The sequence below is a fragment of the Sabethes cyaneus genome, chromosome 2 (assembly GCF_943734655.1).
Source record: "Sabethes cyaneus chromosome 2, idSabCyanKW18_F2, whole genome shotgun sequence".
NCBI classification, from domain to species: Eukaryota; Metazoa; Arthropoda; class Insecta; order Diptera; family Culicidae; genus Sabethes; species Sabethes cyaneus.
The window spans coordinates 203789455-203817454 of NC_071354.1; the positions used below are offsets into that span (position 1 = coordinate 203789455).

At 40.0% G+C, this 28000-nt stretch overlaps 4 protein-coding genes across 5 annotated transcripts in view; 1 reads left to right on the forward strand and 3 right to left on the reverse strand.

The window, feature by feature from the left end:
- Positions 1 to 305: 305 nt before the first annotated feature.
- On the reverse strand, positions 306 to 5725 carry LOC128733895 (cullin-4B). Of its 2 annotated transcripts, none has more exons than XM_053827749.1 (7): positions 4977 to 5725; positions 2338 to 3719; positions 2043 to 2270; positions 1856 to 1963; positions 1615 to 1785; positions 1386 to 1538; positions 306 to 1224 (listed from the first exon to the last, which is right to left on the reverse strand). In XM_053827749.1, exons 1-7 carry the CDS (start codon positions 5116 to 5118, stop codon positions 1129 to 1131), a joined length of 2280 nt encoding a protein of 759 aa, XP_053683724.1. In that variant the 5' UTR covers positions 5119 to 5725; the 3' UTR covers positions 306 to 1128. The 2 variants fall into 2 exon arrangements, with proteins under 2 accessions (XP_053683724.1, XP_053683725.1); XM_053827750.1 differs by lacking the exon at positions 4977 to 5725 and adding an exon at positions 4482 to 4495.
- Positions 5726 to 8782: 3057 nt separating this feature from the next.
- LOC128734979 (MOB kinase activator-like 4) lies at positions 8783 to 11380 on the reverse strand. Its single transcript, XM_053829402.1, has 4 exons — positions 11300 to 11380; positions 10454 to 10617; positions 10177 to 10386; positions 8783 to 10111 (listed from the first exon to the last, which is right to left on the reverse strand). The coding sequence occupies exons 1-4, from the start codon at positions 11357 to 11359 to the stop codon at positions 9877 to 9879; spliced, it is 669 nt and encodes a 222-aa protein (XP_053685377.1). The 5' UTR covers positions 11360 to 11380; the 3' UTR covers positions 8783 to 9876.
- A 3552-nt stretch (positions 11381 to 14932) lies between these two features.
- On the forward strand, positions 14933 to 17204 carry LOC128735334 (mitochondrial intermediate peptidase). The gene is made up of 2 exons (XM_053829825.1): positions 14933 to 15101; positions 15227 to 17204. Exons 1-2 carry the CDS (start codon positions 14964 to 14966, stop codon positions 17183 to 17185), a joined length of 2097 nt encoding a protein of 698 aa, XP_053685800.1. The 5' UTR covers positions 14933 to 14963; the 3' UTR covers positions 17186 to 17204.
- A 762-nt stretch (positions 17205 to 17966) lies between these two features.
- The window catches only part of LOC128738873 (serum response factor homolog B), a 75707-nt gene continuing 65673 nt past the window's right edge, over positions 17967 to 28000 (reverse strand). The window contains exons 3-4 of the mRNA XM_053834327.1: positions 18630 to 18932; positions 17967 to 18560 (exon numbers count right to left, since the gene is read on the reverse strand). Coding sequence (XP_053690302.1) covers positions 18044 to 18560; positions 18630 to 18907 — 795 coding nt within the window. The 5' untranslated portion in view covers positions 18908 to 18932 and the 3' untranslated portion in view covers positions 17967 to 18043. The remainder of the gene's footprint in view (positions 18561 to 18629; positions 18933 to 28000) is intronic.

Below are 28000 nucleotides of genomic sequence, written 5' to 3' on the forward strand. Positions count from 1 at the left end.
TTCTCTCTAAATGAGTTAATCGTACTAGATTAAGGTAACTTATAAATGAAATGAGTGATTCCAAGCCTTTTCAGTGCAGCAAATATAAATTTCTATTTTTACTCTTTCGTATTTAGTAAAAAGGGAACAGATAAATCGATAAACTTTTCAGCATAATATTCCACACAAAAAAAACTTGGATTTTTTTTTATTCTTGTAGCTAACTTTCAGCTATATTCACCAACCTTCTTAACTCACAAACATTGTAACACTGGCAGGTGTAATTTTCTTTTTCGACAAATTTGAAATAGTTTTTTGATGAGAATTTTTATTTTCTGTTTTTTTTTTTTGCACTTACAAGATGTTCAAAGACTGCAATTTTTTGAATTAATTCCATTAGCGTCACTAGTAGTACTAATTTTAATGTTTCTGTTTACCATTTTGTGTTCTAATCGTTACAACAGCAATCGTATGCAAATTATTTACAAAGGATATTTCATTGGTTGCTTTTTTTTTGTTTTCGCTTCAATTCAACTATCCATCTAACCTGAATTACACATTTTTGCTTATCTCTGTTAAAGCATTTGCAGTTAGAGGCCGTTGTCGAGCTGTGTTTTACTAGCAACGAAGACACGAGCGGGAACCATCATTTCGTTGCATGCCTACGGGTAAAGCATGAGTACGGGCTTCGAGGCGAGCTCAGTTCGATCTAATGTTATAAACTTCCGCTCGCAACTCATCGTTGGTTTCGTAAATTTATTATGAAATAGCATATTATAATAGTTTGACCTAACTGCGCTTGCATCTAACTTCTAAAACAAACTGATCACTTGACAATCCGTGGCGATTGTCGTCCAGCACGGATGTAAAAAAAAATTCCAAACACAATCTTTCTTTCCATGTAAGCACAGATGGACAAACACTTACCGTCTTCCTTATTGAGTAGTTTTTTTTAAAAAACGGACATATTTTGCGCCATGTTTTCGCGAAGCTTTCTTCGAGAGGTTCAATTTGGCTAGCTGGAAACTGCATCCGGTATTATCATTGAGCAAGGTGACGAAAAAATAGTCACCCTTCCGCACGTGTCATCATTTGCCCGTCGTTGGCTCACTCCCTCTATATGTTCCCTTATACTTACTGTTCGACGAATTAGGCGACGTAATTGTATTGATTTTGGTTGTCCTTATCCCGCTCCATGTAGTCCCGATCGATCAGCGATTCGATCCGCTTCTTGAGGTCCGCCGGCTGTGAATGTCACAAAAAGCATAGTTGCATGAGAGGTCAAATCACAATCAGCGATCAAGGCACAAATCTTCCATATGATTAAGAGAAACGTGCTGCTCGAGCCAAAGTTGCTGATACCTGTATGAAAGATGGGAAAATGCATGACAGTATATAAGACTTACCTTTACTGGAAAAGTCAGATGCATGTACAGTTCGCTGATGAGCAAATTGTGGCTGAGAGTTTTTCTCATCTTCATGATGCGAACAATCGCCGCGTCAATCTGGTACTGCCGGTCCTGGTAGACGCGTTCCTCAGTGGCTTTCTGTTCTTCATTCTGTTGGAAGTCGCAGAATGTAAAAAAAAATCAATTGCTCGTTCCTACAGTCACAATTAGGTTAATTCGCACTCACCGTTTCCTTCATCTGAATCTGATTAATTTTAATCCTAAACAGCTTATTTGTAAACTCATTGTTAAATTGGAACTTGTCATTGTCTTCCACCTCACGCCCTTTCGGGATTTTAGTCAATACCCGTGCCTTGCCACAAGCTAACGACTGCAGCGTGCGACGCAATTCACCATCCTAAAATTTAAACGTCAATTATTTATAACACATCTTTTAGCAAGTAGGTAGTTTGTTTTAAAGTACTCACCTCAATATTTACCGCCGCTTTAATCTCTTCGAAGGTAATGTTTGGGTTGTAGTTGAACAGCAACAAAACCAGCCCTTGGAACAATGAAACCTGCAAGTCTTTTGGTCCCTGCAAAATAAAATGAAAGTCGGATGTAAAAGATAAATACGCTACAAAGCTCTCGATTTGAGTGACGATCCGTACTCACCGCGTCAAAGCGTGCCTTCAGAACACAATGCCCCAGCGTTGGTTGCCACTGCAACTTCCTACCGCTGTGCTTCGCCAGATAGAATTTGTTAAATATCGACTGATACTGCAGCAACTCCTGAGGCAATGTTACCTCCATAACCGGGTACGTTGGCCAAAAGCCCATCGTTAGGATGTTAACCGTTAAATCAATGTTTTGCAGTTCCTTGCTTTCGGAGTTTGCCATGTACTGCAGGAAAAAAAAACGTGAAATGTTTATCAGATTTCAAAACCACAAGAGTCGTCACTTCACTCACCTGTCTAAATGCGATATTGATATCCCTACTGAGCTCCATATCCTTAAACATGCCCTCCAGCTTGGAGGTGAAACCACCACCGCATTCCTGTTTCAGCTTCGACAGCATACTTTTCTCGGCATCAACCGAAGCGGACTTTCCGACCAATAACCGCTTGGCAAGATCCTTCTTGTAGAACGCCTCGAACACATCCTTACCGTGAATGAACCGAAACTGAACCATAATTTTGTCCAGTATCTGTTCCAGCTCCTCTTCGGTTGCCTCCTTGTTGCCGGCACGCAGCTTCATGTCGACGTATTTGGCAATCAGTTCGGCTGGTTTGTTCGAGCGTTGATTGACGAAAAATTCGAACGCTTCCCGGAGGGAATTGGAGAACTTTTCGTTCCGATCGAAACACGTGTTAACGATGTTGTCTAGTTTGTCTTTGAAATCTAGCAAATCCTGTACCATCGATTTGTCCTTTTCCGGATCGATGACTATTGTGCGGCCTTTCTTTTTTATGTACGCATTGAAGGAAGCACACAGTTCTGTTGTTCCGTTTTTAACTCTGCTAAATAGGGAGTACAGCAGGGTGAGATCGGAAAGTCGATTTCCTTCCAGCAGTTGATCGAGGCCTTTCTGCAAGATGCCGGTTATGTGTTCAGTTATTAGTTGGCGTTCTACGGTTACAATCAAGTGGTGTTTCGTACAGCTGTCCAAATAGTGCAATAGACGCTCGTTTTCCTCCTGTAATCGTTTGTCGACGTGCAGCAGATAGTCAGGAACTTCCAGCTCATCCATCTTGGCCTGCCCTTCCGATTGGTACAGGTGCTTCGTGGCGACCAGGAACTTTTGCTCGAACGCTTCTTTGTATATCTGTAAATCGGACAGCATTCTAAGCAGACTTTTTAACAGTGTTCTATCCACTGTATCTCCGTTTCGTTCCTTCTCTATCAAAATTAAAATTCCTTCCACGGTTCGAGCCTGCACTAGTGTGTTCATGGCTATGTGATCACGAAACAACTCCAGCCCCATGTCCCAGATGGAATGGACGGTCGGATTCTGCAGAACGTACGTCCTGTCCAGATACAGAAAGATGCTCCTGATCATGATCATCTGCTGGCAGTGCGATTGCCAGCAATCGTTCATCTTTTTCAGATAGACCAGCTTGTCGATCGACTCGGCCAGGAAGGAGGTGATGTTGGCCTTCACATGCTGCTCGGCGAGGGCCGTCAGATTGACGTACAACTGCGAGTCCATCTTGTGGCTGCACATGTTCTCCACCGCCTGGTAGAGCTCCTCCAGTGAGTACTCGATTCGCTTGGACGTCTGGATGGCGATGACCGCCTCGCGGAGTTTCTGCCAGGTGTGCTCCTGATAGTTTTCCGGCAGTGTGGGTTTGGCTGCAATGGTAGGTGATAAATAGTTGCTGAATTATATGCGATTGAAACGAGTTTATCGTTAAAGTTGTTTAATAGGCTACCTATCTTTCTTGACTTTAGTCCGAAGGGTCATAATGAGTGGTTTCTTTAATTTTTCATTCATAAGAATCAACATAAACAACTTAACCTCAAATAATATTTTTCTTATATAAATCCAAATTGTCCGTCGCAGTAACCTATTTTCAGGGTTTTTCAAGAGCACTGGATAAAATTTAGTTAAAGGAACAATCGTTTAACTTATCACTTTGATATTATTTAATATTATCACTTTGTGAGTGATAATATTAAATATGAATCTGAAAACAATTGTTTAGAATCAGAAGTACAACTTGCTTTAATTGCAATTACAATCACTAAAGTGTAAAGTTTTATGTAACAACTTTCTGTTAAACTCCCATTAAATTTAGTGAACGGTACTGAACGTAGAAAAATCAGTCAGTATTTAAAAATTCAATTATCTAATTTTTATTTATACTAGCAATGAATTTTAAATCAAATCATTCGTGATCAACCAAATTTCTTTCCCAAATAATTTCTCGCAATAAAATGTAAATTTATTGATTTCGACACCTCTGCGTTAAATGCCGATGATAATAAATAGGGCAACAAACTGATCTATTAACGCGTAATTTGCCAGCCAGCTTGATGATTTAAACTCCTATTCTTCTTAAATAGTTGTTTATAATTCTAAACACATTATGATTAGTCATCCCAGACTCTTACAGCAGCATTAACATGTTGCGACCAATCCAGCATAACATTTGTTTCAAACTTGCCGGAACCGCTTGGACACCTTGAAAACAGCGTATACGCGTTTTAGTATCACAACATAACAACAAATCAGTTTATCAGATTTCTAACTGCAGCACAATTCAGTGAAGGCTAAAAACTGCTTAAACTATAGCGAACATCTACCTAGTGCGATGGACGAACGGGACGCAGGTAACGGTGGGGGAGGGGCTGAATGGAGTAGAGACACGCGAAATTAATCGTACTACTGCACCTTCGCGTTGTGGTATCCGTATATGAAAACCTTCAAGGTAAGCTATTTTTGCCCAGAAATCGTTTCGCTCAGCCTGCACAAGTGTTCGTATCTATTGCTTTGCGATAGTTTTTTTTTCACACAGAAACAAAACCAACAATCATGCGACGACGAGGACTTGTTTCTCGCTCAACCTGCCTCAATCACTATAGAATATGTCACACTCTGCTACTTACATTTAAAGTTTTTAATAACAATCTTCTTGATATCCCCGGGCTTGCCCGTTCCGGTGTTCGTCGTCATTTTGATGACCGCTCCGTTGGTGTTGCTGAGGGCGGAAAAATTAGCCCGTTTCCGGTCATTTTCGGTCAAATTCATAGCGTTGCCTGACAGACCTTCCTCCTCTGATGCTCCAAGAGCAAAAGCACTGCTGCTGCTACTTCCTACGCCCGTAGCAGATTTCAATCGTTTTCCGGAAAGATCGCGACCACTTCTACCACCACCACCGCCGGAACCGGACGAATCTCGCTTTCGTTTCGAAATTGTGACCAAATTTACGGAGACGCTCGTACCGGAAAATTATCCTGCGGAACGATCCAAAACGAAGCGATTCAGTGCAGATGTCGATTCTCCTCGCGATCACAAATTTTATTGTTGTGCTGTTGAGAACTGTCAACTCCGTAGTAGACTCATTCACTCAAACATTCGTAAACTGATGGAGCTACAATGAAATTCTACGGGTGCGCGAAAGAGACGACTGGTGTTCCGTGGCGGCAAGTCCGCACCGTTCGGCTGTCACTTTGCAGGCAGGAATTTTCTCACCTTTAGAAAATTGCGAGCACTTTCAAACCGAAAATTTCGATGTACAGCACATCAACTAACACTTAAATTGGTTATCTTTCAAAAGAATAATTTCCCAAAGATACTGGTTTGAAAACGTGCACTTAGTTTACCGATTTAACCTTTTTTCAGGCACTTTATTTTGCAAAACCGACCTGAACTGCTCGCAAATACACCGTAGCCGCACTGCTATTACAAATCATTACAAATTACAATTAATGTTGGCTTTGGGTTGGATGCCAGATATTTTTAATAAAAATTTTAGTTACCACTTATATGTTTAGTGAATTTACAAAATAAACCTGTCGTCCAAATGCAGGCTTGTAAAAGATAAAAAAAGAACTGAAAAAATTGTGGATCTGCTTAAAGAAAAATCGAAGTATATTAAAAAGGTTAAAATCGTTAAAATATGCTTATCTCAATGTACGCAATGCACACAGAAGATTTCGATGTGATTTCTGATGCATATTCGATAATGCTGGTAATCGTGAGACCTCGGCAACACTGCTAAGGGGCGCTCGGATTTGTATCATTACAAGAAAATTAAATACTTTTTAACATGCAGTGCACTTTCCATCACAACTTATACCGTGGACCCCCGTTCGTTTGACCGCTTTTAATCTGAACACTTTTTAATTTGCACCCCGTTGGTTTGCACAACGTGCAAATTAAAAATGGTTCATATGTCATTCTCAACATGACATCATTTGCTTATGCAGACAATGCGCATAAACGCGATTTGTTTGTCTTGATCTAGCGTGTTTAATCTGTTTCACATTGCGTTTTCCCAACGATTATGATAAAAATCCGATCGGAGAATGAAATATTCGCAGCTTCCAACTGAATCAAACCACCAAAACAATAACAAAGAGTAGGGCGACCAGATAACACAAGTTCCAGCATATGTAGAGTTGCCAGTTGTTTAAATTAAAAACTAACCCCGTTTGTTTGCATGAGGAATCGTACGGAAACCGTTCGTACGGAAACGAACGGGGGTCCACTGTACAACAAAACTGCACTGAGAAAACTTTTCGTATAGTTTCTATTATAGTTATTATTATATTCGGCGGATAGATTCTATTATAGTTCGGCGGATAGAAAACCCGGCGAGTTGGCACCCTTGATTTTTTAAATTAAATTTGAAATACTAGTTTTATGAAAATAAAGAGTGTTTATTAACATTAATCCCTTACTTACTTAGGTGCCTTGCCGTCCTAAGACAAAGCCTGTTGAACAAAGTTTCTCCATGTAACTCGGTTGAGGGCTACCGCTCTCCAATTCCTCGGACACCGAGTACTCTCCGCCAGATCTCGCTCCACCTGGTCTAACCATTTTGCTCGCTTCACTTTCTGGTAGAACTTTCGCGTTTCCTGAGAACGATGCAGCCACTGCAACTCTGCATATTCCTGCTCTTCCAGGTAGCGCCTTTTCTCCCGAAAGATTTGGTTTCGCTGCACCTTCTTCTGTTAGTGTCTTTCCACGTTTTGACGTGTGGCATTGCGCATCTTGGCCTTCTCATCCATTACCCTCCTACATTCATCGTCAAACCAATCATTCGGCTGATTCCGGGCGACATGCCCGATGGAACTCTCTGCTACACTGCTGATGGCTATTTTGATAGTGTTCCAACAGTCCTCGAGAGGGTCTTCTTCCAGCCCGTCCTCTTTCGGCAGCGCAGCTTCGAGTGAATTCGCGTAGTTTGCTGCGACGTCTGGCTGCGTCAGCCGCGCGAGATCTAACTGAGGCTGGCGTCGGTACCGAATGTTGTTCGCAACGGAGAGTCTTGGGCAAATCTTAACCATCAGTAGGTAGTAGTCCGAGTCAACGTTAGCGCTTCGATAGGATCTGACGTCGATGATGTCTGAAAAGTGCCGACTGTCGATCAAAACGTGGTCGATCTGTGATTCTGTCTGATTTGGTGATCTCCAGGTGTACTTGTGATGGAATCTGTGCTGGAAAAAGGTACTACGTACGGCCATATTCTTAGAGGCGGCAAAGTCGATAAATCTTAGGCCCATTTCATTGGTCCGCTGGTGTGCACTGAACCTTCGCGCGTAGAACTCATCCTTGTCGTCATCGATACTTCTGAGGTGAGGGCTGTGCACGTTGATGATGCTTATATTGAAGAATCGGTACTTGATTCTCAACCTGCACATTCGAGGATTGATTGGCCACCACCCAATCACCCGTTTTCGCATCGCGCCCATCACTATGAAAGCTGTACCCAGCTCGTGTGTGTTGCTGCAGCTCTGGTAGATGGTCTGTCCATCTTTGAACGTACGTACCGTTGAGCTGTTCCAGCACACCTCCTGCAGCGCTACGACGTCAAACTTTGCGGCTCTTCCATACGTCGGAGAGCACTCGAGTGCTCCCTTGGAAGTTGAGAGATCGGTAGTTCCACGTCCCGAGTTTCCAATCCATAGTCCTTTTTCGTCGCGTGGGTCTATTCCGATTGTTCCAGTAAGAATTTATTTGTTCTTCGTTCCGTGCTTTAGTATTTTTCGTGGTGACGGCTTGCAAAGCCTGCTACACCAACCCCCTGTTTCGCCGGAGGGCCAACGAAGCTCGAAAGAGCCCTCCTTTCTTGTCAGCATACGACTTTGGCTTCCGCCGGGGTTGGTTACCCGATCTCCACCAAAGTTGCTCGTATCTCGGCTGGTACCACGAGGAGGTAGGAATAGGAGTTGCTGAATAAGAGGCTATGAACCACTGTAGGGTCTATTTTATGCCTACACGTGCACAAGGCACCGACGGTACGCATAATTCAGGCGTTTACCAGCCACATACGTTCTGGTTATAAATCCGTTGCGAAGCAGCAACTGGGCTCCGTCTCAGCATCTCATTGTCCGACGACGAGGTGGTGGTGGTAGAGCTTGTAGTTAGAAACAGCTACACATTTCGAAGATCCTGGAGTTACACCTGTAGCCGAGGCCAAAGAAGGAATTGAAGGGAGTTGGATAGGCAAGTTTTTTTTTGAGCCGCCACACTCGAACTCTAATTTTTTTAGGTCTTTTATTTTATGGTCAAGTCCCCGTATTCAGAACAGAGTCTCGCAATTTTACACGAGATGAAATAGGTAACTCGAACAGATAAGGAAATGCAAAAGCGCGACTAACTCTATTGAATCAAAGTCGACCTGATCGAAACGAACTATTCAATAATAAGGATAATGAATACGTATTTATATTATAATACTAATGATTTTTATTTGACTTTATGCCTCCAGTACTAGATTACATATTCTTCTTACAGGTGTAAACATTTCTCAAGTGATTTTTGATCAACACTGTTCGTCCAATTTTAAGAGATGGTCATTTTCACCGTTGCCTGCTGTGTAATTTCCTTTTATTATATGGTGATTTTGTCTTACGTGTGGGTGTATGTGTGTGTTTTGCAAACAACCGTGTTTTTAACTCTAATTAGTTTGTCATATTCTATTCTCGATAATTGTAAAAAACTGACACAAGATTCACTTTACGTTGTTCAAACAATATGCCGTCCGTCGAGCTAACCCTATGAACAATTGTTTAATGTTAGCATCCACCATGCTTGAAGTTTGTTCCTTCTTTGCCAAGGTGGTTTTTATCGTACAGCGTTACTTGAATGGTTTGCTACAAAGTCCCTTGTTTGTAAAATAAAACAGATAAAAGGCGGTCTGAGTTTCGTTCCTATAGAGCAAGAGCGAGAGAAATTCGCGTAGGCTGATGAGAGAAATGTTGTTCTAATTCAAAGGAAACTAGACGAAACGTTGGTTCGGATGGATGGTTTGGTTTAGCGTCGTTAGTTGTTCACTTTTCTGTGCAACATTCTTAAAAGTTAGTTATTGTTTGTATAATTTCATAATCGATACAGTTTACAGGTTCAGCTTTGAAATATATCTAAACGTAAATTTATTTTTCGTTACCAATAGTATATATGTTTCGAATGACTTTTTTTTTATTTATTAAGGTGACTTTTCATTGATGATTATAGTTCCATTATATTTTCTTTAATTACAATTTCGTTTAAATGTATAAAGCGAACAAAGCTTCAACTAAAATGAAACTTTTAATTTGTTGACTATACAGCAAATTAAGAAGTAGTAGTTAATTCGGCAAATAAGATTGAGGGGTGATAATGAAAGTCGATTCACATTCCGAAAAACCGGAAAATGCCGGTCAGTTTAAAGTTTACGACATACGAGAATGGAACATAAAGAAGCGCTTAGCACTTTGTCACTTTTAAATTTATGATTCGAATTCATGATGCCGCAGAGCTTGCAAGTAACAGTCATGACACGATAACAGTTGGCATACTTTAAGCTTCACTTTCGCCAGGCGTTAACTCACACTCAGGAATCGGAACGATTAGATTTTCCTTCGACATCAGCGAATATTTGGTGACGAAATGCGTGAACCGCAGACAGAGATACGTTTCCTCCTCAAATTCGTTAAATATTCGCCGATGGTGATAATACGCGTGCGAGAAGATTCGATATACGCGCCGGCATACCGAGCCAAGCTTTGACACCGACGATTCCTTAATAGATACCCTATGGGCAACGCATCATTTGTCATTATAGTGTAGACTTTACAAAAACTATCCGAATAAACTTACCTGCTAGGAAAATATTTATTGCTATTCAGAAGGCATGCGGCCCCGTCCAGCGTGTGGCGTGTATAATCTATTGCCGGGCACTCTTTTGGCGTTTTATGTGCCGCACATAAAAAGATCCACTGTTCGGTTGCCGTCATTTGGGTACACGTCGCGGGAAAGCATTGTGTCTGCAATCTCACCGCCAGTCCATTCAATTCCATACAAAATTGTCTAAATGAAGACATTACAACAAATGACTAATTTGGTTATTTACTATTATATTCTTTGAAAGCCCTACCGAAGATGTTCGTACTTCCATACACCTTCGTCCTGCCCATCCGGCATGGTCAATATCTGCTCCACGTTGGACGGATCCTTCTTAATCATCTGCTGAATGTATTGTTGCACCGCAAGGGTGCTGTCCATCTCCTCAAACGGTTCATCGGGCCAACTAGAAAAGTCCTGTTGGAAAATCGATATTTAGTCAAATTTAAATACAAAAACCAAATGCAATCGTGTTACGCATAACAATGCTATTAATTTACATTATTGCCCCTTTTATGACTATTTAGACTACTGTGATAATCATTTAATGCAACGTACCGCATTTTGCACTGTTAATCTGACACTAAAGTGGCTTTTAGTTTGATCTTCTAATGAGTTTGACTTCTTTTTCCTTCTTTTTCACGTCGTATTCTTCGAGCGAAATCGTGTGCGAGATTCGACTGTGATAATCGTGTAAATCGGGGTAGTCTAAATAGGGGCAAATGTCGCAATATGATCGCACAATTTTTTTATCCTTGTTGCCGTAGCATTAGTAATCCTAGTAACTAGCTCTCCCCGATAGTCTTGTCCAAAATATTTTCTCGGCTGTAAGATTATCAAATAGAACGGCCATGGCATCAGGCACAGTCGCATCGTTAAAAACAAACCGACATCACCCCATTGTCTCCTACTACGCTTCCAGTGTGAAAGCAAAACGAGTGAATCGATTGTCATCGACTTTCCTTCACTTTCACACACACTTTTTCACTTCCATTTTTCTGCTCGGAAACGATTCAAATCCGTAAGTATCCACATTTTCCGGATGAAGCATAAACCCGGCTAGCGCATGCACTGTTTTAATTAGTTTATTTTTACTTACCTTAGCTTTGGTTCCAGGTCTATTTCTTCTCAGGATTGTGGAACCGTCAGCCATCTTCATGATTGAAAATCTTTCCTTGACTTTTCGTTTGACCAGGGATGCTAAATATTTTGAACAGAAAGTATTGACAAATTTGACAGCATCGATTCGTATGCGCAACCGGTGGTGGTATTTGGAACTAACAGGCGGTGAGAGAGTTGCAGGTTTCCGTGAAGAATTTAAAAATAGATGGCTTTAAATAAATTTTCTTCATTTTCTTGCACCCTTCAGAGCCGGCGCTAGCCAATTTGTCGCTCCACGCAAATTCTCAAAATGGCGCACCCAGAACAAACGAAAAACAGCCGGCGTTGCTGTGTGCAGACATTTTACTACCTGCACACTCGCAAACGCACAGTCTCGTAGCGTCTTTCTGCATAACCATTCACGAGGCAAACAACTCGTGAGCAACGAGCTACCCGTGAGGGCTAGCGGCACACTGGGATACAGATTTTGCATTACTTTTTGTTTTCTTCTTCATCTTACGCCCTCAATTTTACACGCGGGTGGGAGCGCGAGTCCTCGCGAGTTATCGGTATCAGTTGCTCAGGCTGCAATGACGTGCGAGTGCAACGACCGTGGCAGTTAGCTAAATACACACTTGAAAAAGTTGTTGTAGTGCATGAATAAACAAGAGCGGGAGCTCGAAAGGAATGCTTGTGCCGGCGTGTTCATTAGAACGAGTAAACGTGTGTGAGAAATCTAGCCCACACAAGTGCGGGTTTCGCAACACTGGTCACAATCAATCGCCATTTCTTTTGAGTAATTGTCGGTTTCTTGAAACCCATTATTAGAATGATAAACCTTCAAAAAAGTGCGATTCATATTTCCTGTTACTTCAGAAACTTCGTCCTCATACCTTTCTACTTCATCGAAGTATCAGCAGATGAATCTGCTGATTGCGGATTCTGAAGAGATTCGAAAATCTCTCCCGAAAAATTTCTAAATAATTTAATATCATTTATGCCACTTTCCCACCACGTTTATTTGAGTGTTTTGATTGTTGTGTTTTGTTGAGAATAGATTTTCATCAGGAGGAGGTGGTGCGCAAAAGGAAAGCAAAGAATGGCGATGGTGTATGAATCATGCACTGCAGGCACTACTTAGGATGAATTTTTATATAAAGTTCCCAAATATCTAAAATTTGTTTGAAATCTGTTGATTTTTGTAAACATATCATCGACTGTGGACATATCAGTTACTTTGCTGCAGTTAGGAGCCATGGTGCTAAAAAAGCCATATCTCGGTCCCCCAAGGAACTCCGGAATAACTCCGGGACCATATTACATTTGGCCATTATCTAAAGATATTATGAAAATAGAAAATATTTTCGGCAAAATTCCCAAATTTGGTGAAAAAATATTGAAAGATAAAAAAGTTACGGCCATTTTAGTTAATTTTGCGGTGCTAAAAATGATGTAGACCTAAGAGGGGTTAATTCCACGGCTTTGCTTTGCTCATCAGACAAAAAATCAAATTGAAATAACAGAGGTAAAATTATGGCTTCCCAGCCGGTATTGAGGTACGTTGTATGTTTGAATCTCGGCTGGGAGAGGCTGTTAAAGTCCATAGAATGAGTCTCTTCGAGACGCAGCGAGGGTCCTGAAGAACAACTTATCCTGTATGATTCTCAACATCGCTCTTAAGGTGATCCGATGATCAGATTTCGAAAAGGGAGATTTGATTCTCAGTAAATGTAGCAAACTTCTTGGCTAAGCAGATGACTTTTCCAGGTGGCTAAGCAGGTGTCAAAAACATTGCCATGACGAAGGCCGTCTGTGCTAGACTGAAAGCGGAGCCTAGCAGGATTAGGCGTTAAATCAATGCGTCGAAGACCAAATACAATGATAATGATAATAGCTCAAATGGTCGCTGTTAAGTCAGACCGAGCCAAGTTACAAAAATCTTATTTCGAGAAAAACGCGTTCAAAGTTTGCTGCTCTGTATGGTTTGTAGCTATCAATTGTTCGAAATCATCTCATAACACTGGCTGTTTGCAACATTTATGTAGTCTTATGAAAGTAAAATGTAGCTTAGAAAATTCTTGATCGTTTGCTGTCATTAACTCATTCTTTTAAATTTTGCGATTTGGTCTGGTCTGATTTAACGCGGACCGCGACTTTTTTCGCGGACGGTAATCGTTGACGGCGACGAACCAGAAGCGCTAGATGAGCTCGTGTATGTGGGATCGCTGGTAGCCGCGAACAACAACACCCCCCCCCCCACCCCTTGCTACGTCCATGTCGCAGGTCGATTAATACGGTTTTCAACTGCAACAATATTTTCTCGTATATACCGTAAACAAACCATGAGGTAATAGGCGAATTCGAGCAAAACTAAGAGCAACCGTTCGCTACCTGGTTGTCATTATTGGAACTACAAAAAAAGTGCAATTCCCAAAATGCTTGCTGGCTTGCTTGCTGCTCGACTTTAAATGTAATATTTTATTGAATTACCAACAGTGGGAATGATGAAAATGGATAATAAAGGTAAGAAAAAGTATTACCTTTCACTTGATATATATTGTTTCTGTTTCGGGAGATTATTAGAGCTTCGCAAGTGAATTTATGTCTTCGAACTGATAGGTTATATGTTTGGTTCTTGGCGCAGATTATGCTAATCACGAAAAAATATTTGAAAACACATTGGAAAACACTGAAGACTGAAAATAATTGGTGATTCTCTATCCAGGATATGTAAACTTTACAGCTGACTCTATGTACTTTTGTTTCATGCGGTACAAAATCAAACATTAACATTTCTCTGCCATAAAGTTAATTAATTCGAATATTTTCACTTGCCTTAACGTAAATAAACAAATTTCTTCCAATATTTCGCTATCTAAAATCCTGACAATTGAAAGGGTTAATCAAAAACTGCATTTTATTTCACCTTTTTTCAAAAATGTATGGAGTTTGACAGCGATTTTACTTTTCATCACTTTTTTTATGCAGCGCCTCTAAGCGGGCGATAGCTTGTCAAAAACGCCTATTTGCGGTGGTTCCATCACTAACGAGAATGACATTAGCTGCGGCTCGTTTATGTGTAGGAGTGAGAGGGGAGCAAAGAGTGGAGGAGGAGATTCGGGAGTTTGAAATTTGATGTTGTTGATATTATTCCTACTGCAAACAGCCTCAGCGACGGCTCCAGTTAATGCCAAAAATTTTTTATATGTGTGCGTGGTAGAATAGTTCATTGACAAAGTATATATCAACAATAAAGTATACAATTTTTTTACTTTTTGCAATTTATTTCACCTATACATTGTTTTACTATACATTGAGAAAACTAAAAAAGTTAACTATTTTCCGATTCTTCAAGCAAACTGTTAACTTTCTCATCGTTCGGATAGTTCCAAAGACCACCACCGTCAGCGCATAAGTTTCTGTCGAATTCGTCCATCGTTGAAAATACTCCATCTTGGCTGCGAAACCAGCCGTATTTGGCGCTGTTAGCATTGGAAGTCTGACAGTCTGTCAGTTTCATATTTTGGTTAAATTCTCACTACTCTGTACTCTCGTATCGCTCGTGTCACCTCACAGCTCACACTGTTCTGCATTTAGTTTGCTCATTCTCACGTATAGTAAAAGGAAAAATAGTAGGTAACTAGTGTGATAGGAAATTCGAAATGCTTTCCGGAGTAAACCGAGTGGTCCAGCTACACAAAAGGCAACCGTATCGAAAGCTGGTAAGCACCTGGTCCCCTTTGACGACGGCATTTAACACGCGACCAGAAAAGCGAATCAATTTTACCAAAAATGAAGTGGTAAGTAAAAAGTGCAAAAATTACACAAGCAAAAATGTTGCGGCCTTGAACTTTTCGTTCTTTTGGCCAAATGGACCATCAGATGTTTAATTCTTAATGCGAAACTACGATTCATATCGTTTTAGGGACTGTTCAATATTCCTGAGTTGACATCGTTTCAAGGATTCTATGCGCTCAAGGAAAAGGCTATATTCAAGACGGAGGACTTGATCGCCGAAGCAATCTCTGCGGAGCGACAGCGTAAAATGGTCACGATATTCGATGAGTTGTCTGATACACTATGTAAAGTAGCGGATCTGTCGGAATTTATTCGGCTTGCACATCCGCAGGCTAACTACAGCAACGCGGCGGAAGGTGCATGTATCTCGATTAGTGGAATAGTAGAAAAGCTCAACACGCACAAGCCGTTGTACAAAGCGTTGAAACGGGTAGTTGATGAAAGTGATCTCGTTCGGACGACCGATGTTGACAAGCATGTGGCGGAACTGTTTCTGTTCGATTTCGAACAATGTGGTATTCATTTACAGGAAAAAGATCGGAAAAAGGTGGTCTACTTGAACGATACTATTTTACAGCTCGGGCAACGCTTTATGGCCGGGGCTGTTCACCCTAGGACGATTAGAAAAAGTGTTCTTCCGGAAGCGATACGACCGTTTTTCTCCACTGACGGTGATAACATTTTGGTATCCGGATTGTATGCCGATTCGTCCAATAATATGGCCCGAGAAGCTGCTTACAGACTTTTCCTCTATCCAGATCAAGAGCAGGAAAAATTGCTAGCGGATTTGTTAATGTCACGGCATGAGCTGGCCTCTGTTTGTGGCTTTCAAACCTATGCGCATCGCGCCCTAAAGGCAAGCACAGTTGAAACTCCTGAAATGGTGGATGAGTTCCTGAATACCTTGAACGATGAATTGAGACCACGAGCGGAACGGGATTTTTCCCTAATGCAGCGAATGAAAAATGCTGAGAGCAGTTTCGAAACCCCACTGGCGACTTGGGATACGCCTTACTTTACTTCAAGCTTGAAAAAACGCTGCCTACAAGCGTCTGCCTCTGAATTTTCACCCTACTTCTCCCTAGGAGCATGCATGGAAGGACTTAATCTACTGATGAACAGCCTTTATGGCATTAGTTTAGAGGTAACAGAAATGGAACCTGGTGAGAGCTGGTCGCACGACATCTATAAGCTTGCCGTAAAGCATGAATCCGAAGGTCTTTTAGGGTACATCTATTGCGATCTGTTTGAACGCCAAGCAAAGCCTAATCAAGACTGTCATTTCACTATTCAGGGTGGAAAAGTAATGCCAGATGGCAGCTACCAGAATCCAATTGTCGTAGTAATGCTGAATTTGCCCCAACCTCGTTGGTCCGGACCGACTCTGCTGTCGCCTTCGATGGTGGACAATTTATTCCATGAAATGGGACACGCAATGCATTCGATGTTGGCAAGAACGGAGTATCAGCACGTAACCGGAACGCGCTGCAGCACCGATTTTGCGGAAGTGCCATCAGTGTTGATGGAATACTTCGCAAGTGATCCACGAGTGCTGAGAACATTCGCTAAACACTTTCAGACTCAGGAACCTATGCCGGAGGACATGCTGCAACGTTTATGTGCCTCGAAGCATTTGTTTTCTGCCAGTGAAACTCAACTACAGGTATTCTACTCTGCTCTGGATCAGGTCTATCACGGCAATCCGGCTAAGCATGGCGAGAACACCACTGAAACATTAAGAACTGTACAGGAACAATTTTACGGCTTACCGTATGTAGAAAACACTGCTTGGCAGCTTCGTTTTAGTCATTTGGTAGGTTATGGCGCAAAATACTACTCGTATTTGATTTCTCGAGCGATAGCCTCCTGGATTTGGCAAACCTACTTTGAAAATGATCCGCTGAGTCGATCTCAGGGAGAAAAATACCGCCGAGGCTGCCTGTCGTATGGGGGTGGTGTCCCAAGTCGGTTATTGGTCTCAAACTTTCTCGGCCGTGAAGTAACGCCGAGCAATTTGACGAAGAGTTTGGTGAACGAGATTGACGGTTACAGTGAACGGTTGCGGGAATTCGAGAAACATTACTAACGAAATGACGGAATAAAAAAGTGTGATACTTAAACTTTCTGTACGAAATTTATTGTATAGTAGAGAAACTCTAACGCTTACTTTATCCATGAACGAATTTTCAACGAGGGAGTTAGGAAAGAATTACATCAACTTTCTCATTGATGCGTAAATTCTAACACGCGCAAGATTAATGTATAATTCTAATCGAACTAACACGGGTGGCGTCTAAAAAAAGAGTGAACAAGTGGTGGGTGAATTATTCAGGTGGGGATACTGACCACTATACTATCGAGGATTTTACTTTCCACCAAATTAACACTATCGAAATTCAAAACTGCTTTTTTGTAAGACATTCTGTTATGCTCTATGATAAAAGTGTCGGGAAATGTTTCTTGACAGCTAGGAAGCCTGGATCGGTGGCAAATTGAAAGTCTGAATCGACATCTTCGAAAAAAAAGAGTGGCCGGCGTTTTCAAGCCCTATCATATTTTCTCCGTACGAAACGTTATTTCTGCTAGAACTTAATTAGGCAGAATAAATGGAAGCAATAGCTGAATTGGCTGAAAATAGGTCTTCTTTCTTATATCTCAATAATAGACCGTATGAATAAAACAGTTTGCTTTGCTTTTTCCGTGTAAATCTTATGGGAGAGTGTGTTCTTACTTTACATACGGCCTAACGGCACCCAAATCTTTTTAAACCAATAGTGGCGCGATGATGATTTTATGAAATTACCTATTGTCTTTGTTATGAATTTCTTTTTATGCTTAGTAACCACGGCAGCTGTGTAGTTGTTTAGTAGTGTATAATATTCATTGGAAGATAGAATCAAAGTACTACCTACCTATTTGTGCCAGATAAGGTTCACATAGTTTGTTACGTCATTTCGGACGACCCAGAAGGTGCATTTCTAGACGAAGCATTACTTTCCGATACATTTTCTTTTGATTTACTCCCACTATTCCTAGCCTTTTTCGAGTTGCGAGGATCACTTTCGCCGCTGGGTTGACTGTTTTGATTACTTCGTGCCTCATTGTTGCCGGGCGTACGGGCTTTAGATTTGCTTTTGTTTTTATTCCTATTGTTACTGTTACCGCTGCTTGCTCCACCGTTACCCCCATTGTCTCCAGTATTTCTACCCTCCGAATAGTGCTTGTTGGGTCTTTTCTTGAACTGAGGTCCGGAAAAGTAATTCGAGCCCTTCCGATGTTCACCATTTCTAGTTTCGGAATCTCCTTCCATCCAGAAGGTCGTTCGCGTTTTCGAATGCTGGTAACCGGGAGTTTTCGGGTCTATTTCATCCAAAGAGAGCAGAATATGGATGCTTGGTATCTTTCTAGTCGCTACAATCTGCTCTAGACCTTCCTGCTGCGGATCCCAATATTCTTCCACTCTGAAACCAAAAATTCATTTCAATCTTGTTAGTTTTTTCCATTCCAATCCCAAAGAACCCAGAACCTACTTGCTATAGCAAATCCGCGTAACCTGATGTAATTCAAAGTCCTTCTTCATAATCTCAGCGCAGCTGATGGTCTTGCCGGTACCGCCACCGGACCCACTCCAAACCATTGATCGGTACTCTCCGGTTTCCAGTGCTTTTTTCGCGTAATCCACCAGATTGAATATGCGTGAACCACCTTTCACGTGCATCCATAGAAACTGCTCCGGTAGCCCTTCGATCGGAATTTGCTCCTTGGACAACTCTTCTTCCACATTTTTACCCTTCTTGTAGTGCATCATTTTTGATTCCTATTCACAAACACGGCTGAAAATAGACAACAACAGGTTTTATCGATTATAGAATGGATTCTCACGCACAGTCGGGATAAGTTTATCATCAGCAGCACAGCAGCAATGAATGGCAAGGCTGTCGAGTGAAATGTCCCAGTTGCCTTAGCAATAACACTATTCTGTAGTATAGGAGGATAAGACTTTGAAGAACTGCACGGGGGAGAAGGACGATTGGAATTTGGACTGGAATGTGACTTCTTTATTATTGTCGTGTTTGCCATTTTCTACCACTGCTGCCGGTATGATGGTGTCGGCGTAGTTCTGCTGACAATCTGTTTTGTCATACATTTATATATAGACCGTCCGTTATTGAAGAATCTCTTTCATCCATCACCAACAGCCAGTTAGTAGGCTCCGTGGTTTGGTTTTAGTGTAGTAGTATTGGATTATGGACTATTTCATAATCGCATGGTCTAAAGGGGGATATCTAGTTTTAGTTTTTAAAAAGTAATTTGTTAGAATTACTGCTTCGATTTTAAAAACCATTGGAACTACATTTCTTTCTCTGTCAACGAAATTAAGGAATACGCCAACACCATACTTACGGAGTAACCGAAGGTCCTACAAATATAGAAATGCTACTAGATATATCACATTGACAATAACGTCAACGTGGACAACAAGCAGGTATAGAGCAATTCCACATGAAATAGGTAAATGAAAACTTGAACTTGGCTTAAACTTTACCTACCTACATAAAGTACGGTAGAAAGAAGCATGTACACTGAAGTCGTTTTTTACGCGAATTTCGGAATTTACGCAGTTTTTTTACGCGAATTTCGGAATTTACGCGTTTTTTACGCGATTTTCGGAATTTACGCGGTTTTTTTTACGCGATTTTTGGAATTTACGCGGATGTGCTCAAAACGTCTATTTTTCGCGTAGTGTTGAAATCCACTGTTTTTTACGCAAAATTTTGGTTTTTTTACGTGACTTTTGGAATTTACGCGACAATTTTTACGCGAATTTCGGAATTTACGCAGTTTTTTTACGCGAATTTCGGAATTAACGCGTTTTTTACGCGATTTTCGAAATTTACGCGTTTTTTACGCGGTTTTTTTACGCGTTTTTCGGAATTTACGCGGATGTGCTCAAAACGTCTATTTTTCGCGTAGTGTTGAAATCCACAGTTTTTTACGCAAAATTTTGGTTTTTTACGCGAATTTAGGAATTTACGCGGTTTTTTTTACGCGAATTTCGGAATTTACGCTTTTTTTACGCGATTTTCGGAATTTACGCGGTTTTTTTTACGCGAATTTCGGAATTTACGCGGGACGTATCCTTCGCGTAAAAAGCGACTTGAGTGTACTTTTCATAGATAAAATTGATAGTTATAGAATAAGCGTGTAGGGCGCTATATCTCTGCGTATTAGCGTTGGTAAGAGGAAATGCTTATCAACTTAGGGATTATGTTGGCTCGTTTCAGACCTGATTTTTGCTTTCAGGTGTAATAAGTTCAAGTTGTCACACGGACACGGTTTTCGAGCCGTTTCGCATGTGCATAGTATTTTACGATATAAATTATTAAATTATAGTTGTTTATGAGTTTATATTAAATTTATAATGAAAAAGGTATATTTTATATTTTAATTTTCATATTTGCCGGCTTGTTCCGGATTATCCATGTTAGTTTCATATAACTGGTGCTTACATACTTACATTATCCATCTAACAACCCAATCTACTAACAACAATTTCTTTCCCGAAATGCTTGTGAGGATTCCCTGGTCTTTAGTAGCAACAAGTATTGGACTAACATTGCTTCCCATCCCACCAGGACCCGCATTCGGACGTGGCCGGCGTCGGTATTGATCAGCATGCAGGGACGTGACAATGAGGAACAGTATGCTGTCCCAAGTATGCTTTTTCCCGCCATCATTTTGCAATTTTCACCAGTCCTGGTCAATAACGGAGTAGCAGCACACGGGCGGTATGCTATGCTTATGCTTAATATATATTTGAACGTTAATTATCCTATACTCAACCATACATTGAAGATATGCTTGCCAAACAAAGGGGTGTACAGAGATGTCAAATTGGGGGTAAACAGAGACGTCAAATTACTAAATTGCAAATGTGTGTGTGACACGCAGAAAAACCCACGCTAATAATTTTCGTGTGGGAATAGTGAAAATAACGAAAAGTTTAAAGTCAATTATCCTCACACTTTTTCTTCTTCGAGATCGCCTTGCTTCATAGGCAGGGACGACTGGTAAACACGCCATCTGTTACTGCGACTTCGATTACTTTCCGTTTAGAAAAAAAGTGACAGAGTCTTCCCGTCCCATCTAGGCGAAGTTTCTTTACGACGATTAATCCAGATTAATTTGATGTCTGCTCGAGAAGTACCCGAGCAGGAGCTAATACCTCATCCATACCTAATTAATATTAAATTCAGCTATAATATCTAAATTTGATATTCAATAGTTATCGCATCTTTATAAAGAATTACTTATGAATATCTCGATGAGATGTGATACCTCAATATATTATTAATAAGTTGTTTTACATTTTTGTAGTATACCAAATGAATTACTGACTCAGCTTTGTAGCTTCATAAGAATGACTTGTAAATGCCTCATTGAGGTACATCAATACATCAATTGAAGTCCCGTGTAGCAAAAACATTTGATATTATTTAGATATTGTAATAACAGAACCAGTTAATATTAAAGTATTTGTAGAACATTTTTAGCTATTATTTTAGCTATTTTACCTCTTATGTCAAGCTTGTCAATACCAAATTCAGAGATGCAGTTATTCACCAAAAAATAGCTGAATCAGCTATTCTCCAGTAATTTTCTCCTGCTCGGGTACACACTTAAAAAACTCGGCGAAATTGGCCGAGATATGGACAGCCGAGCGTTCGGTGAAAATTTCGGTTTTGCAAATCGACGTTTACGGATCTTTACTAACGTTTGGCATCTTTGGCATCATAAAAAGTTTTACCGAACGTTCGGCTGTCCAAATCTCGGCAAAATTTTGCCGACTTTGGTGCTTTACTTTAAGTGTGTACGTCAAAAAGAGTGACTCCTCGTCCCAACGAAATTTCTGACGACCGCGATTAAACCTAGACCTATTTGAAGTTTCTATTAGGGAAGTGTGCCAGCAAAAATAACAAAAGTTCCTCACCCCTGCAGATCTTTGCGGAAAGACTGCAAAGTTGTTTTTTTTATTTTAATGTGGTTTTAACTATTTGGTCATTCACCAAGGAAAGTGCAACCAAGTGTTCAGCAGTAATTTGATTCTATATGTATGCGCACGTTTGCCATTTCATTGGAAGAGTGGTTAAAAGAGAATGTACCTATTGTGTTTTGGCAAGGATGTGCTATTGATTTACAGAAAATTGATCGAATTGGTAAAATGTCTTCAATGTGGCGAAAGGGTTGGTAATAAAACCAATCTTTGATTTCTGTAAGATAACAGGAGAGTAGTTGTTTTCTTCTGGATGTTGTTAAATTGTTTCCAAATGCACATTTTCGCCAGGGCAACTATAATGTTTGCTCGTGGTTTGGTTTGAATATCTTTATCAAGACTTAACGACAAGGTTGTCAGAGTACATTTATGGGAGTCAGTATGGCACCGAATATCAACCTTCCTTCCCTTCTTCAGTGTACTAACATGCTCCCATAGACTCGGGAAACCATCACGAAAAAATAAAATCAGTTCAACTAACCTGCTGGCCGTAATAAGATCTTGCAACTCAAAAATATTGAGATTTCTGCCCAATTAAAATTCATCACTATATTTTCACTTTTCCTCCTTAAAATTTTAGAGTAATTTTTTTCGGCCGTTCCATTCATCACATCACTCGCGAAACTCAACTTGAGGCACAGAAAACTTTAACTTATTTCAAACCCGAACAGTTATTTAGTAAGGTATTATAATGATTTTACCAAAACTGTTCACTTGAATTGATAGGAAAAACTCAACGGGGTAACAAACTGACAGCTCCCATATATAAAAAACGTACCTCGAAATGCTGGTTCCTGGTTCCGCTACTAACCTTTGAGTGTGGTGAATAACTTGAAATGATAACATTGCATGAATTTGCATGCAATACGCGTGTAAATTTTGTCTTTCAGTATACTATTTAGAAACTATTGCTTCACTCAAGACCGTGAAAAAATGTCGGCATGGACCGATAATTCCAAAATCGACGTCGTAAATGCTTATTGCATCAAAGTTGATCTACCTTTTCATTCTACTTTTTTCGTTGAAACAGAATACAGAACTGCGTAAACAGATACAGAATGTTTTAAGCATTAACCTACAAAAAGGCATTTGTGCAAACGAAAACCAAAACAAGTAAAAGATTGTTTTTCTACATATGCTGGTTGGTACTGCAAAAAATTTCTACTCGGTTTGTTTACGTTTTTATATTTACCGTGTGATGGATTGAGTAAATCTTATTTGCTTACGACTTTCATCTTAATTACATAATTATAAACAAATACAACAAAGAATAAAAGCTATCGATTTACAATCAGCAAGATAAATGTGCAATTTTGTAATACGCGCATTTCAAATGTAACGCAAGATGAGCTTTTGCTTCCATAAGTGATGCTACAAAAATGAATGTTTTCCTATAGAAATAATGCATCACCTATTATGGACGTCCCGAAAATGCGATTGCAGCGCCGCTCACAACACTGGTAGCAGTTACGGGAAACATGCTCTGAACTGTCATTATAATAGGGGGTAGGAAAAACTTCACTTCGTTTCGATTGCAATTCCGAATCCGCCCGTCGTTGTTGTACGTTGCCAAGGGAACGGACGTATATGGAGTGATGCCAACGTAAGCATTCGAGCATGAATTGACCAATTATTTTCACTATTAAATTAAAGGTCGTAGAGTGTCGATAATATACTTATAAAATTAAGCATAAGCATAAGCATAAGCATAGGATACCGCCCGTGTGCTGCTACTCCGTTATTGACCAGAACCGATGAAAATTGCAAAATGATGGCTGGAAAGAGCATACTTGGGACAGCACGCTATTCCTCATTGTGCAACCTTATCAGGTCCCTGCATGCTGATCAATACCGACGCCGGCCACGTCCGAATGCGGGTCCTGGAGGGATGGGAAGGAATGTTAGTCCAATACTTGTTGCTACTAAAGACCAGGGAATCCTCTGCATCTTCACAAGTATTTCGGGAAAGGAATTGTTGTTAGTAGATGGGGGGAGTTATATGAGACTAACCTGACTATTCAAAAATTTTCTGGTAAAGCCAGTAATTACGAAAATTAAGATACCTTTAAAAAATACCTTTTAATAAATTTAATATAATGCCATCGGTGCTCATATACAACCATAATTTGATAATTTATATCTAAAAATATTATGCACATGCGAGATTTAAAGTGACTCGAAAACCTCGTGACAAATTTGAATTTATTATACCTGAAAACAAAAATCAGGCATAATGAAACAAGCCCATATAGTTCCTAAGTTGATAAGCATTTCCTCCTATCAACGCTAATATGCAGAGATATAGCGCCCTACACGCTTTCGATAATATACTTATAAAATTCACCGTAAACTATATTTTATGTGATAGAATTATTGTCGGGTCTAGTTCAACAGCAAAAATAGATACGCGATTCTACGTTTCATAATTGTTCATACTTCATAACAGATTGTTACCTACTACTAGCAGATTGTTACTACTACACTATTTTCAACAAAACGATAGTGGCAACAAGTACTGAAATCAGTAAAAAAGCAACTGGACTCTGACGATGTCACCTTAAAACGGTGTGATTTAAATCTACAAATTCAATGTATGCTATGATCTTTTTAAGCAATGATTCGTTATTGAACATCAACTGAAGGTTGTTTCCCTGCTGGGAACTTCTGGGCTATAAATAGCGAGTTCGGAAAACGTAAATACCCAGTGATTGATATCTTTTCTTCTCCTCTGCGCTTACGTTAAAACGTTTATTTTTTGACTGATGTTTTTGGGGCATCTTAGTAGAATATGAAACCTCAAAGAAACGAACTAACTTTTTCCAATTAAATTTCAGTATTAATATTATTATTCGCCTATGATTTGCAGGCTTCATCAGTGTCTTTTCTTCGAAAAATTTATCGTTTATTTTTTGCTTTGCGGAAAGGCAGAAATAGAAGTTAGTTCGTTAATGTGCTAAGCACTCTCGAATTTCCTCTATGTTACAACATTAGTTGGATACATTTACATATTATTTATTGAATGTTATGCAAAGGGTTGATACACTCAAAAAAATCGACACGTCGCATCCACGTGAAAAATCATGTAAACTTCTGTACAGCAACTTACATGAACTTCATGTACTAGTTAATGGGAAAATTGATAAAATTTACTGGGATCGCACGTAAACTGGTTAGTATGAGTGCGCGTTACCAACAATTCACGTGAATGTTACATGAAAAGTGTGATGGATGAGAATTACCTATGTTTCACGTAAACTGACGTGCTGATTTTTTTGAGTGTACCTATGGAGACCTATATAGGGTACGGGAGGGTATTCCCATCACGCTACTAATTTCGGCATACATTACCTTTTTTGACTGCCCTTTCCCAAATAAAAACTTTACCGCTATATAACAATACTGAATCGAATGCAACACTCATAGGCTTTAATGTGTTATAACTATTTTCATAAAAATGTAAGTAATTTGCTAAATTTTATTCAGTAAACATCAATGCCACTGTTTTTCCAAGAGCACGTAACCAGGCTGAAAAAACTAGCAGCAATCGCTTACGCGTATCCGCTCTTGATGATGGTTTGCAAAACACACAATTATGATCACGTTTACTTATTCTAGAAACTAAACAGCTGTGAATATGCTATCACAGAACAATTCTACTTCTTTTTATCACGGAAGAACTCAAAAATTCACCTCTGATATGAAAATATAGATCAATTTTCATTCACTAGCCGTTAGCAGCATTTTGTTTTTAATTCCAACTTATGGTGCGTTATTTAAGTTGAATCAATATATATAGAATGCCAGTGTCGCTGCAGTGCTCGTTGTAAACATCACACATTTGAAAATTACGTATTTACACTGTATGCGCATATGTGTGAGTGATCGATTCGAAACGGGAATCTGATTGTCAAACTAAAAAGGCAACCCAATAAAAAATCCTTCTGCTTTTCCGTAAATCACGTAGGATAAATCACCCGATTTGGTCGTTTTGGGGTATTTCGTCGGCAGGAAAATTTTCTATTGGGCAATTTGACAATGTAGTTCCCGTATCCAAGACACGAACCAGCAACATGATTGCCACCAAAATATCCATGAAACACCAGCGACACTGGCATTCTATATATATTGATTATACTGTTATTTACACTACTACCAATATATGTGCTGACATATCTGGTGTTTGAGTGAACTGGCGCTACTGTATATGAACGATTCACTGATACACTAGCGCCAGCAGTAAGCTGTTGTCACTGCAAAACTGATTCTCTAATATCGCTATTTGGAGACTAGTCACTGAAAATGCATGAGGGCTACAGCTTGCAATACATCTATCAAGAGTAGGTAATAATTGGAAAAGCAAAATTTAGACTATCTTGAGCCACGAAGTGTTTCATCATTTAAAATATTTAAAAAGTAAAATTTAGAGATTGCTTTAGAAGTATCGAATTGTGGTATACACTCCGACCGAATAACATTCAAATTTGATATCTTTATACGAAATCTATAGAAAATTCCGTAGTACCCAGTGTTGGGCACCGCTAATTCGCTAATTCGCTAACCGATGCAATTTGCTCGATAATCGTGGAAATTTCACTAATCACTAATCGCAAACTGCAAATTAACAGATCCTGTTTATTTTTGAACATATCGCAATAACTTGCATTGTAATCTACTTGCATTGTAGTACCAATATTAAGAAGAGGGATTGTACCTATGCTATAGGTGTATACATTCGTAGTCTTACGCCCAGCCTATAGTACCATTGTGTCCTTGGACACAAACCCTTCTACTTTTTAACATTGTTGATTTGTTTCATATTCAATGCAACCACCCCATCAATGAGAGCGGATCTTCGATTGGAAAATATTGATTTGGATGAATCGTGATACAGAAAGCCAGTAGAAGAGCTTGCCCAAATCAAGTTTGGTTGATTATTACATCCAAAGAGTAAATGACAGTCACACGGCCATAACGATTCATTTATACTGAAGGCAGATTTAATATGTTATTCAATGTAATCAGCCTCAGTTGCAAGCTCAGAGGTGATATATGTATACCACACCAAAGGTAATGGGGTTACATGGTCTATAGACGTTAACCCAGAGATGTTCGATACTATCGCTGACTGGAGACGTAGACATAGAAATTAATTTTGGAAGAAACTGCGATGAGTCCACCTCATCCTCTTTTTCTTTTTACTCTTCTTCGATGATGTCGTACCCCCCGTACCCCACATCCGACGAAGCCAAAAACAAATCGATCAATCAATCAGGCTCCCCTTACATTTTTATAGTATACTGTAATTAGTATACTTCGAGAGATGCGATGGGGTACAGGTTTGGTACTCGGTATTGTCCTATTAGCAAAGGAATCCACTCTTATCACAGATCTGCGAGGCTCGCGAGGAATGACATATTCGACCGATTCTGTGCTGCCATTTCAGATGTCGTATAATTCATTACAAATGTAACACAATAAAACATGCATATCAACAACTTAACGCTGCAGTTAGTTCGTCAATATCCAAATTGATCAAAGTCGTTGTATTTCACTGGCTAGTACCTACAGTGGGAAAACTGCTTATATCAGAACTTCCCGTTATACTCACATCACACCGGTGCGATGGAATGGACTTGTTGGTCGGTCGCCTACGCAAAACAATTTGGCGAGAAAAATTCTTGAATGAAATTCTTGTGCGTCTTTGCCATAACTTTCCACCTTCGTCCGGGGCGGCGCACGGTAGTGAACCGAGCAGCACACTATTCATGCCATTTATTTTTCCACTTTAAAAGGCAACTGCGCCTGTTTTTGATAGGATTTTATTCCACATCACTTGCCAATATTTTT

What these genes read in the sequence shown, in the direction of transcription:
- LOC128733895 (XM_053827749.1), bottom strand. Translation starts at nt 5,118, where the DNA reads ATGAATTTGACCGAAAATGACCGGAAACGGGCTAATTTTTCCGCCCTC. An exon ending in TGTTATTAAAAACTTTAAAT is followed by an intron (nt 3,720 to 4,976) that starts GTAAGTAGCAGA and finishes CTACCATTGCAG; the next exon opens with CCAAACCCACACTGCCGGAA. An exon ending in TCAATATCGCATTTAGACAG is followed by an intron (nt 2,271 to 2,337) that starts GTGAGTGAAGTG and finishes TTTTTCCTGCAG; the next exon opens with TACATGGCAAACTCCGAAAG.
- LOC128734979 (XM_053829402.1), bottom strand. Translation starts at nt 11,359, where the DNA reads ATGAAGATGGCTGACGGTTCCACAATCCTGAGAAGAAATAGACCTGGA. An exon ending in GACCTGGAACCAAAGCTAAG is followed by an intron (nt 10,618 to 11,299) that starts GTAAGTAAAAAT and finishes ATTTTCCAACAG; the next exon opens with GACTTTTCTAGTTGGCCCGA. An exon ending in TGGAAGTACGAACATCTTCG is followed by an intron (nt 10,387 to 10,453) that starts GTAGGGCTTTCA and finishes GTCTTCATTTAG; the next exon opens with ACAATTTTGTATGGAATTGA.
- LOC128735334 (XM_053829825.1), top strand. Translation starts at nt 14,964, where the DNA reads ATGCTTTCCGGAGTAAACCGAGTGGTCCAGCTACACAAAAGGCAACCG. An exon ending in ATTTTACCAAAAATGAAGTG is followed by an intron (nt 15,102 to 15,226) that starts GTAAGTAAAAAG and finishes ATATCGTTTTAG; the next exon opens with GGACTGTTCAATATTCCTGA.